The sequence below is a fragment of the Notolabrus celidotus genome, chromosome 12 (genome assembly GCF_009762535.1).
Source record: "Notolabrus celidotus isolate fNotCel1 chromosome 12, fNotCel1.pri, whole genome shotgun sequence".
Taxonomy (NCBI): domain Eukaryota; kingdom Metazoa; phylum Chordata; class Actinopteri; order Labriformes; family Labridae; genus Notolabrus; species Notolabrus celidotus.
In genome coordinates, this window is record NC_048283.1 from 10,902,809 (window position 1) to 10,915,002 (window position 12,194).

General features: G+C 39.7%; 1 protein-coding gene and 1 long non-coding RNA gene across 2 annotated transcripts; one reads left to right on the forward strand and one right to left on the reverse strand.

Moving 5' to 3' along the window:
* Positions 1-2,167: 2,167 nt before the first annotated feature.
* On the reverse strand, positions 2,168-3,825 carry LOC117822970. Its single transcript, XR_004633288.1, has 2 exons — positions 3,710-3,825; positions 2,168-2,497 (listed from the first exon to the last, which is right to left on the reverse strand). It is a non-coding gene; the product is annotated as an uncharacterized LOC117822970 (long non-coding RNA).
* Positions 3,826-3,848: 23 nt separating this feature from the next.
* Positions 3,849-5,276, forward strand: LOC117822969. The gene is made up of 3 exons (XM_034697953.1): positions 3,849-3,987; positions 4,082-4,140; positions 4,268-5,276. Exons 1-3 carry the CDS (start codon positions 3,959-3,961, stop codon positions 4,990-4,992), a joined length of 813 nt encoding a protein of 270 aa, XP_034553844.1. The 5' UTR covers positions 3,849-3,958; the 3' UTR covers positions 4,993-5,276.
* The last annotated feature ends 6,918 nt before the right edge of the window (positions 5,277-12,194 follow it).

Consider the following 12,194-nt stretch of genomic DNA (forward strand, 5'->3'; position numbering starts at 1 on the left):
GTAGCTGACCTCGTATACCATAACCTGCCTCCAGAGGTGTGTGCGCGTGTCAAACGATTCAACCTCATCCACATGGGATGCAAGTCTGCTTTAGAGTCCCTGGAAATGTCAGCCAGCACAGGGCACAGTACAGTCGCTTTGCTAAAAGAAATGCCACCAACACCAGTGTATATTGAACAGTTTGAACGTGTCAGTCTGTATTTTTTTTTATAAGGGTTGGGAAATGTACAGACATAAAATGTTCATACAACCTAAGCCAGGCATTCCAAAGCTTAAGAAGGCTGCAGCCAAATTTCAAATCTGAGAAATATTCTGGGCTCCCCTTTAGTCTTTAGTCACACGACTCAACATTTGAGACTTTAGAACAATGTATTTCCATATATACATGTATTTATTTATATTACAACAAAGAAAGAAATATTTGTGAAAGTAAAGTCCTATAAGACAATGAAATGCTAAAATGAAGCTTCCACCAGGGTTGGAAAGAGTCAAATATTCCACTCAAGTATAATACTTCCAATCTACTCAAGTAAAGGTCAATCATTTAATCAATCAATTTTTATTTATAGAGCACCAAATCACAACAAATCTTATCTCAAGACGCTTTTACAAACATAGCTGGTCTAGACCACTCTTTAAATTACTAACAAAGACCCAACATCAAGACAGGACAAGATCTTAAAGACAGGACTCAGTCTGATCTCATCTTAATCCACCTTGAGCAGAGCACTTTGCTGTATTTAGCAAGTTACAGCAGCAAGGTAAAAACATCCTTTTAACTGGCAGAAACCTCGAGCAAATCTAGACTCATGTTAGACAGCCATCTGCCTTGACTGTAAAGTAAAAAGTACTTGTTCAAATGTAAAGAATAAATAGTACCGAGTATTGAGTACTAGTTTTTAATTGAGTGGTGGGGAGCAGTGTCATAACCAGACTTATTGACTGGGGTGGCCAAACTGAGATACTGAATTTTGAAGGTGCGGGCACGCGTTGTAAACATTAGGGGGCTACCCCAAACCTTAGAGTGTTATCTGTCACGGTGTGGAGAAACGAAAGAGGAGGACCGAAGATGCAGACTTAAAAAATAAAACTGATTTAATAATAAAGAACAAAAGGTACGAACAAACTTACTTAAACGTCCAAAAACTAAATCCAAAAGAAAACAATAGAATCACTAAAGTAAGGGAACACAAGGAAGACGTACAATGATCCAACCAGGGACAGGGGAAACAGAGGAACTAAATACACAGAGTAGTTAACACAGGTGTGGAACACAGGACACAGGTGAAACTAATGAGGGTAATCAAAACACACAAGGGCAGAAAGTAACAAAACTGGAAACACAAGGATCAGAACTACAAAACAGAGAACACAAGACAAGACTAAGAAACACCAAAAAATACAAAAAGAGACATGGATTACAAAACACACAAGGGACACAAAGGATAACTAATACAGAATAAACACAGGAGAAACCAAGGCATGAAACACAAGGAAAAATCTGAACTAAACATGGACTCATGACATTATCTCTACTTACCATATTCACTTTAACTTCTGATATAAAACAATTTTAAAAATATTCTGTTATTAACTTTAAAAGGTAACTTAACAAAGTAACAACATTTAAATATGTGAAGTTTCATTCTTTAAGGATTCAAAAAGAAGATGTTTGTCCAAAGTCACCATTTAAACCACCTACAAAGAAAATAGTCCTCGCTCAAATGCAAAGAAGCTGATTTCAACCTAAGTGCCACCTCTGACAAGGCGAATAGCCAATCATGGTTTAGGATTTCAGGGTGGCCACCAAATTTCAGGGGTGGTCACCTCCTGGTTCTGCCACTGCCCATTTTTAAAAATACGACTATGGTTGCACAAGAGAATCTGAAGTAGCTACAGACCCTCCTGATATGAGCTTACTGATGGGTCTGGTGACACCAGGTTATCAGGTTGGCACAGTTCATAGCAAGACAGCTTGAGTACATTTACTTTGCTAATCTGGCACAGAGTGTTGTTGGAGCCATGTTAGTCAACAGAGCTGTCAATCATAATGATACACCCTGTTTCAACTACTTGAACTAAAAAATTAATATTACGCTTTTTTGAAAAATGAACTCTTGGACATAAATCGGTGTGTTAAGAACTGACCATAATGACTGAAACCATGTTTGAGGGATGCCTTTTTAATGTGTGTTTGATTTTATATTTTGCCCCATGTCCCATCTGTTATCATGGAGCAGGCAGGCTTTGTTGGCAGGATGTTTGAGTTTTTGGCTTCCCTTTTAGGCAGCAGTCATGTCCTCCATCTTTTCATATAGTCTGTGATCCAGTCTATCCGTAACAACAGACAGATGGTGTTGGGAGTGCAGGAGCAGAGGATTAGGTCTGCAGGTTGATGCCACTTTTTGGCTCCAATCTCCCCTGGGCGACACCACGGCAGGAAAATAACATGAGCTCCTTGGCCACGCAGACATTCACATCTTTGGTTTCACATCACCTGCAATTTAAATTCCATTACTTCCCGTGCCACACTTCAAATAAAGCTCAGGCCTATTAATTACCAAAGTGTGGGTTCGGGGTAAAAGGTGAACGTGCAATTACAGAATTAAATCAAGCCCCCGTTTTAACTTGTCAGTCCTGACAGAAATAATTTGAGTGAATTATTAAATGCTTCCCTATGCTCTCAGCTGCTACACTGTTGGCTCAGACATAGCCTGCTACATACCTGGAACCCAGGCTCTGCTTCTTGCACTTTTAAGGAAATGTATTGTCTGTTTTGAAAATTACCCTGTCAATACCTCCCAGTTTAACCTAGTATTCTTTGAATCATGTATTCAAAGCTTTATTAAGCCAGGTTTTATTGCATCTTTAACCCTCCTGTTATGTTGCGGGAAAATTGACCCTTTAAAAGTCTATTTTAGGCAATATATGCCTTCCAAACCAGCTAAATGCAGCATATAAATCTGGGCAGCATGTGACAAAATAAGTGTCATGTTAATTTATCAACATCATTTCATAAAGAAAAAAAAAATCAAAATGTAAAATAAAATTAACAAAAATCCATATCCTAAAAAAATATTGTATCTATATTTAGGGCTTTCCAATGTACATTTTAAAAAGTTTTAACATTAATTTCAATGAAAAACGAGTGAGTTATCCTCATTGAACCATGATCTGTGAGAATTAAAGAACACCAACAGACTAAATCTTGATTTAAATGTTTAGTAATGGAGTTAAAAATTAGATTTGAAAAGATGTTTATTAGGATTTTTTGGGGTCGTGACACTTTTGGTATTTGAATATGCCCTGGGTCAAATTGACCCAGGAACATTATTGCTGTTCCAGAGAAACGAACAAAACAGGAGGGTTAAAATGTGTGATTGTTAAGGTATGCATGCTCAAACTGTATATCACTGTCATGGCTTTAGGTTTAGTAAATCAGAAGTTTTGAAAAGGAACCTGAACAAATAATTTAAAGTTCTGATGTGATGTAATTTGTTGGGCATGAGTTGCAAAATAGATGACATTTTACTTACAAATGGCCATATGTTTCACACAACATAGCAGAGCTATCTCATGCTCTCATGCTGGAATGTCAAACTGAACTGAAGCAAAAAAAAATCATGATTTTTACCCCTGATGCTCTTTTTTCCACCTTTAAATATGCGTCTCATTTCACTAAAATGAAAAATTACAACAAAAAAATTACCATGTTTCGTCTTTTTCTCTTCTGCTACCAAGCATTTTAACTAATTGCCTGTAATGAATTAATTTGCCCGTGGCTGACTGGCTTCACTGGTTGAGTTTTGCTCTCTATGAAAACCAGCTGTCTGTAATTAGTAAATCAGAGGCAGGGTGAGAGTTTGGGGCAGTCACAATGGCTGCAAAAGAAGTCAAGAGCAGCGAGTGTTTTCTGTAATTGTGTTGCTATGAAGCTTACTCTGACATAGCTGCAGGGATGCATATACCTCTGCTGATTTTTCTCAGGTATTTCATATGTGACTGTCTCCTGTGGTTATAAAACAATCATGGTTGCTCAGTGTTGTGCTGTTTGGTTGATGGTATTTGTTGTCTGTTGCAGTGCTGTTGTGCTTCGGTGTGCATCAGCTGGAGGTTCATATTGTGCTAAAACAGCAAGAGGTATGTAATGCATTTTGATTAATGTTAGTGCTTTCTTTTAATTTCCAATTAGAAGTTTATGTGACATTAAAATGTAAGGAAATGGCGCACAGATTAAATACATTTTTGTAACTTTTTTGTGCTGTAGCACGTGCAGCTGCTTTGGGATTGGATTATCCTGGCACCCATGGAGCCCCTGATTTCTCCGGACCGCCTCACAATGAGATGCACCCTCTCACAATAGCTCAAAGTTACCTAAACAATGTTGGGGAAATGGCTGAGACTGATCCTAACATGGCCTCCTACGGACAAAATCAACCAGGATTTAGACCCCTAGATGAGAGAATGCGTACGCAATCACAACCCAGGAGGTTTGAACCTACTTTTCTACCAAGCCATGGCATTTATAATCCAGAATACACCCCCAACCAAGGGCTTAGCTTCCCCAGAGGACGGTCAGTTATTAACCACCACTCTGATTTTGAGCGGGTCAAGCATGTTGCCCCTAGAGCCCCAGGCCGGCCTGACCTTGTGCAATTGAATCCCCATAGTCACAACAAGCCACCCACGTTTGTCCAAAATGAGCATGACCTTGTCGTTGATGAGTCTGTCCCAAATAGACGTGGCGTGTCTCTGAGTGGGCCCCCCCTGCTTCAAAGCAGGGGTCGTGCCACTAACCAGAGGGGTTATGGCCTGAGAAGAGGAGCCCCCATGCTTGGGTCAGCTGGATTCGCAAACAAAGAGCACGGCAGAGAGATGAGTAGCCAAGGCCCTGTTGGCAGGAAGCTGAAAAGGAAGAGGTTTCCTGGCCGTTTATCTCAACCCCTGAACAGAAGAATTAAACAAAGAGGCAAACAGCTTTTGCGAGGTTAACATTTTCAGGGATGACTTATAGAACCAAAAGAAGGTCAAGTTTGAAAAGTGACTGTACTGAAGAATCTGACGCAGAGAGGCTGCCTTGTCAAATATAGTCCATGTAAGGGGCTCTGGTGAGCATTTCCTGCAGGATTTCATTTCTATTTGTCTGATTTTCCTCAACTTTTACCAAAAGAGGGCAATTTCAAACTTACGTGCTTAAGCTCCTGCATTGCTACTTCCTCATCTATATCTGTAAAACAACCAAAGCATACAATAAACATGAAATTATAGTCACTCTATCTCTGTTCCTTTTTTCCCCCCTCACTTCATGAATGTCTCACTTGGGTCTGGATGTTACCAGAGTGCCATCTGTTGGCTCCAGTGGGTAGATATCCTTTTTGGCTCACTTTGTTCTACACAGGTGCTGCTTAACAGAAGGTCAGCCCTTTAACAAATCCTATAATCTGCTTACAATCTGTTGTGTGTGTGAGTACTACCAGTGGTTATGCTAATTTCTGCAAACAACCTTGGTCTTTCCGTAATGGCATGTTTCACAGGTGGTCTGGCATCCCTAAAAGAGAAAGTAAGGTGTTTTAAATGCAGCCTTAGATTTAAAAATATAACAAACTGAGCAAATATTGAGCATTTTCTTTCACATTAATTATTTTCTTGAGTAGAGCAGGAACTTTCAGCACAAGTGGGTTTTATAGACAATATTAATAGAAAAGTTTCAGATATTTGCTTTGATTGCTGACTGAAAGACTTCTGAGTGTGAACAGTAGGCGTGTAAGGTGATCCATTAACTGACCCATAAATCAATCAATCAGGAGCCGGAGAGTTAGTCGGTTATAAGCGCTCGTCCAGAACGTGAACAAGGAAATGGCCGACAGAACAAAGTGAAGCAATCAACTGTTTATGGGGAGCGGGAGGGGCGGCGGTCTAGAGTGGCTGTAGATCATACGGGACGTCAGGCTGGACTTGAAAGGAAACAGCAGCAGGAGGAAGTTTGAAGCCCATCGGGAGACCACGTACTTCGAATGTCAGTCAAAACTTAGAAGTCATGTTCGTCTTGCTTTCAATTTTTTAATCTAAGAGTGTCACATGAAACAAAAAGAGAAAATATTAACCCCTTTGGCTCGTGTGTTCAGCCAGTCATCATCAGTGCTTTCTTCTGACACTTTGTAGGCATTTAATATAAAAATGCATGTGTTTGTAAATCCTGCCCCAAACAGTATTGCTATATTCATAAACTCTGAGTACAGTGCCTCTTTTATAACATAACTGCATGAAAAACTAAGATTGCTTGTGCACTCATGGTATTCGGCATGTAAGATTGATTCAGCAGCAGCACCCCACAGTTGTTTGCCTCCTTACCCTCGATCAATAACTTAATGACCCCATGTATAGTTTGAGAGAGGAGGGGAAAGTCAGAACAGATCAGAGAATCAACTGTGTATAAACAACATGTGGGCTACGTTATCCTCAGATGAACCTGGATTATATCACAACAAGACAGACGCATATCTGAATGCTAAAACCTCTCCTGAGTAAAACAGTCAAGTCAAATAAGATGGTGGACGTACGTCTAAGAGGGAGCAGTGTAACGCAGTGAACTACTTGATTTACAATTACACATCTAAATTAGATTGCACTCCAATCCAAGAGTGACCTTTGCTTCATGTATTGATCTGTTTAAATTTTACTTTCTGGTCATTTTAACATTTTAATCTATTTATTGAGTTGTACTGCTTTTAGGTTTCTGCTACTTCTAGTGAATCCCCACCACAAAGTAGGACAGACTGAAGTCACCACCTTCAGGTACCATGTGTTGCTGGAATATTGTATTGATTAGATGTACACATTTTGCACCGTGGATTATCAGCACTATGAAAAAACTCACATGGCCACTGAGCCTGTCTTTGCTGCCCAGGCAATAATATTATGTGCATTAGGTTTTGTATTCAGGCCAGACAGGCCTGACTTGGGGAGCATGCTAGCATAGTAATGTTTATCTCGAAAATACATTGATGCTTGTCACAAATATGTAGGCACTTTGTTTCTTATTAGAACTCTTAGCATTGGCTCATTTATAGCATTTTAAACAGAGTTTCAGTAGTAATGCCTAAATTGCAATGTGCTGTGCTATTTTGTCCCTTATGGCCAGTGGTGGACAGTAACAGAGTAAATGTACTTGAGTACTGTACTTAAGTACATTGTTTGAATATCTGTACTTTACTTGAGTATTATTTTTTGGGGGAACTTATTACTTTTACTCCACTACATTTCTATCAGTGCTCTAGTTACTCACTACTTTTGCTTTGAAGTCAGCTCGTGAATTTCCTTCTCTTTTCTGAAATCTGATCCCTTAGACAGTAAAATGTGTTTGTGTAGTTCTGTTTGTCTCAGTGGTTTAGTTGTACCTGTATATCGTCCGTCTCCACGGTTGAATGTGGAGCGAACACAAAGCAAATTTAACTCATATCAGGCAGTTCATTTAGAGGTGGTAATGATGCCTATAATTCCCATGGTCATATCTTCAGCCCGTGTTAGAGGTTTTTGAAATGAAGAATGATATGTATCATTTGAAATGTTCTCCCTGTTTCCCACTCTGCTCAAACACACAAAAATTCACAGTCCAACCTGAGAAAGCGTGTTGAGCTACGTAATGTTTGTTTGATTCCAGATGAACATTTCAAACTAAGTTGTCTGTGCTTGGAGTAACTAAGTTTCTGTTTTTATTCCATGTTATAGTTTTTACAGATTTCAAGTAATGGTTTCTAGATAAACAGAATGTAACAGAATGTACTCCTATGTAGTCTTGACTGCACTCAGGCTTGTGAAAATACAATGTTTTCAGATTTTTTAAGAAGTACTTTGAATACTTAAGTATTTTTAAAAGGAAGTACTCCAGTACTTTAACTCAAGTAATAATCTGACTGAGCAACTTTCTCTTGTATTGGAGTAATATTTGACCTTGAGTATCTATATTTTGACTTAAGTAATGAAGCTGTGTACTTTGTCCACCACTGCTTACGGCACACCGTAGTAAATCCACCCAGCATCTTCCTTCTTCCTATTGCCATACTGGAAAATAACAACTGCACTTTTAAACGGCATGCTTCCTTTTTAAAAAAGCAGGTCCAGCCAATCAGACTGATTGGCTGCACCTGCTTGCCTAAGAAAAAACGCCACTGATGAAACATTAATTTCATTACATTAATTTGATTCCCAAGTCAAGAGACTGGTAAGGATTGCTTCAAATTGTTAATATAGACTTTAAAACTCTTTTGAAATGCTAAATCTGTTGCAAATACCAATTGAAATTGAGTGAGTCATCACGATTTACAATATCAAGCATTTGACAGCCCTCATTATGAAAAGTCAAACCAAACGGTGAACAAATGTGGCCACGTTGGCATCTATACAGAGCACATTGCACACTGCAGGGAACACAACCACTGGGGCAAGACACAATGCACAATGTCACAACCCTGTAGCTCCTAACAGAATTCAGCCAAAAAATCCAAGAGACAGTTAATTTTTTATGTTTGTCAGATCATTGTCCACAGACCAACACACTGTTAAAGTTTATAGAGCCTGCAGAGAAAGTTTGTGCCACTCAGCTTGGCAGTAAAGTGTGTACTGCTCATGTTGTCAACTTTGGCTACAAAGTTACTTGAACTTTACTTAACTTGAAAAGTTGGTTGACTGGCTTTAAAAGGTAACATTCAGATATGAATACTATGAAGGTCATCTCTTAATACACCTATGAAAAGTAACTTTGAATTAAGACTAAATATCTTTCTGTGTTTGTTATGATTTGTTAATCTCGCCATTATGAGATGAAATTCAACAAAAGCTGTTTTTCCACTGCAGGAATCTTCCCCAAAGACAAGGGTCTTTAAGAGGTTCTCAGGGTGTTCCTGCGGTAAGGACCAGGGTCCAAATCAAGAGACACATGAACGTATCCTTGTAGCCTACTTTTTAAATATACAAGGACTTTGAGGAGGCTTACCATTTCTGAAAGGTTCTGAGTTCTCACCACAGAATTCTCTTACACATGTCCGCAGACTTGTCCGCCCAATCTTTGGCACGGTTTTAGGCTTTGGTAGAATATCTTGCCCTTTTCGTATTACCCCTTCAACGCCTTCATCTTTCCGCCAATATGAATGTCACAGAGGTGTGATGGTGGGCCGAGGGGTATGTCCAGACTTTTTTGACTGGAAGTGGCCCAACTGGGGCGGTGCTGACATAGACAGAGGTGGCTGGGCTATGAGTGCACACACATATTCCTAGCGCACAAGCACAGTAGTATTACAAACAAAATAGGAAGGGTTGTAAGTAGCCTAATGTTTAGATTTTAAAAAGAAACACAACAGAGCGGAGATGCACAAATCTTCAAAGCTAAAATGATTTATTGACTAACAAAAAGGTGGTAACAAAAGAAAACGTGCTACAGTTTGATACAAAGACATGTGCTACCAGCCTGTTAACCCAACAAATTGCTGATTTTAGCAAAAGTCCTGCCTCTAACAAGGCAAATAGTCAATTATAGCTTGGGATTTTGGGGTAGCGCCAGGGGTGGCCAATCAGCAAGTCGTTCCATGGCTATGCAGGAATCAGATGTAGAAACATAGGTGTTACAGAGGCCAGACAGGATCACTGTAAGCAGGCAGGGTGGAGCAGCACTGTGTGCGTGTGTGTGTGCATGTGTGTAGAAGCTCCAGCTGTGTGTTTACTGTTCTTACTTCTGCAGCGTTGTTACACAATGTGAAACGACACATTAGGACATCAATATTAGTCCGTTACAGGATCAGCATGAAAGTACAAAGGGTGGAACTTTGTTAGGGCCATACCACGGAATCATAATATGAATAAGGCTTCAGGAAACATCGGGCAGAGAGAACATTTTGATCTCTTGTAATGTAGTATCTGAAGATCCTGGGCCCTCTTGATGTAAATGTCTGAAAACTACCATGATGAAGTCTTTAGCTTCATTTATCATGATAGTTTAAATAATGATTATAAATGAGTTTCCAACCTTCTGATACCAGCAATCCAAATAAATAGATAGTTCTAAGAAGTTCTTCTTTCAGCACTTAAAAGTCTATAGAAGTCTGCTCTCTTTGACAGCTATCAAGAGGAATTTTTCAAACTGTTGTTGTCAAAAGAAATCAGTGTCTGTGTTGGAAGTAAAGTAAGCTGCCACTGTGAGGTTTAGCCCACTTCTTCCTGTTTCTGACTTCAAAACTTCCCCACAATCAGCAACAAAGCAGAGGCTTTATAAAAACCTGTTTAACAAATCTGCTTATTTTGTTGTCCTCTATTTTTGTTGTTTCCAGCCTGGGGGCTGTGAGCCTCCAAGGGCTCCTGAAATAAAGCTAATTAAAATACTTGCACTGCACACAACTTGGTTAATTTTCTTTTGGCCATCTTCTGTTATCTAATTTTTTCATTCTTAGCATACACAGCACTGAAAGTCTTCAAATGAGTCACACTAAGAAGGCTGAATATTGTCAAATAGTTAACAGTCAGAAATACCTGTCATGATGGGTCTCGGTCTTGAATTGATAGTGCTACATTTTTAAGGACCACATGCCCCAAAACTCTGAACCACTGCTCTTTTGCAGTGCAGCAAAATCTCCTTTTACAAATCTTGGATTGCTCTCAACATTTCATATGCTCTTTAAACTTTTTTCTGCCTCACAAAACAAATCCCATCACAGTTTTATCAGAGCTCCGCCAGGCCCAGAGTGTGTTTCGCTACACATGTTGCAGCACACACCTTTTTTCAAGCAACCTTTATTATCTCCCTCTACACAATCCTTGAGAATGGTAGTTAATGGGAATGTGTATCTGCACTGGTGTGTTGGTGTGTGTTTTTTTGTGTGTGTATTTCCTCGTCTTGTTCCTCTCTCCTCTTGTTGTCCCACATGAGGCTCTCAGTGAACCCACTCTCGCCTGCCAGCACAACTGACCTGTGGTAAGGGGGAAATCAATAGTCAATTCCATTTTGCAGCCAGCGTGTGACAGGTACTAGATAGGAGTGGATTGGGTCCATGTAAGGAGCAGGAGCGTGAGTCGGAGCTTCTCTCTCTCTCTCTCTCTCTCTCTCTCTCTCTCTCTCTCTCTCTCTCTCTCTCCCTCTCTTGCTTGACCAAGCTTCATGGTGGAATCAGCAGTGAAGTTCAGGAGGCGACGCTCCGTGGTGTACCAACAACTCAGGGATGTGTAATCACATCACAAGTATCATGTACTGTGAATTTTGGATGATTATTCTCAAAATGTAATCATAATAAATTGTATATGCCAAGTTTTCTATGTGCAAACAATGTGGGATAAACAGATGTTATCACAACAGAGAACAAGAAAGACTGACTTAAACGTGCATGGCAGGACAATTTGTTCAGTGCATAAGCAAACAGAATCCAGTCGCATGCAATGATTATAGCAGTGATGACAGGAACAGAAAGTAAAGCACATGCACCTTCCACATTACCACTTTCAGGACATATGGTCCCTCCATCTGGGAGTTTTGATGATGTGGGCAGCTTAGTGCAGCATAAACCGAGCTGTCACTGCTGAACACATTCAGCTTCAGTTTCAGCAGTCTGTTTACATCCTGTAAGTCGGACAACAACTCTGATCTAGACTGAAATACAACAACTGGTAAATTGACTGCCCTGGTGATTCCCTGCATTTCCTCTGGTGTATACTTATTTCTAAAAGGCATTGTCAGTTGGCGTCGACCAAAATGCCTCTGGGCTTAAATAGATTCCCAAATGAGAATTTAGCTTATTTTACCTGGGATCAGAATTACCTGGAGACCACATTTTCTGTATTTATCAGTTTATTTGACAGGGAGAATACATGGAGGCATTGTCAAAGCTTATTAAAGTGCAACCAATGCAGGAATTCTAGCCGTGGTTAATTTGCAGTCCTTGTCTCTGGTTGAAGATGAAGTTATCTTCCCTTGTCTGTGCCATGGAGTGCATTTGTATTGAGGCTAAATCTGCTTTATACCTCCTTTGACTACATGAGAAATGATGCCAAAGCTCCATGTAACATTTGACCTCTACAATTGACTGTAATATGGATGTGATTTAGATGCTAACACTTTACATTCGTAGCTACCTAAGTTGCACAATCATTCTGTTAGTTTAACACTTGCTTGATTTCAGATTCAGAGATTCCACATTAGCAGCAGTCTTTGTTGT

What these genes read in the sequence shown, in the direction of transcription:
- LOC117822969 (XM_034697953.1), top strand. Translation starts at nt 3,959, where the DNA reads ATGCATATACCTCTGCTGATTTTTCTCAG. An exon ending in CCTCTGCTGATTTTTCTCAG is followed by an intron (nt 3,988 to 4,081) that starts GTATTTCATATG and finishes TGTCTGTTGCAG; the next exon opens with TGCTGTTGTGCTTCGGTGTG. An exon ending in TTGTGCTAAAACAGCAAGAG is followed by an intron (nt 4,141 to 4,267) that starts GTATGTAATGCA and finishes TTTGTGCTGTAG; the next exon opens with CACGTGCAGCTGCTTTGGGA.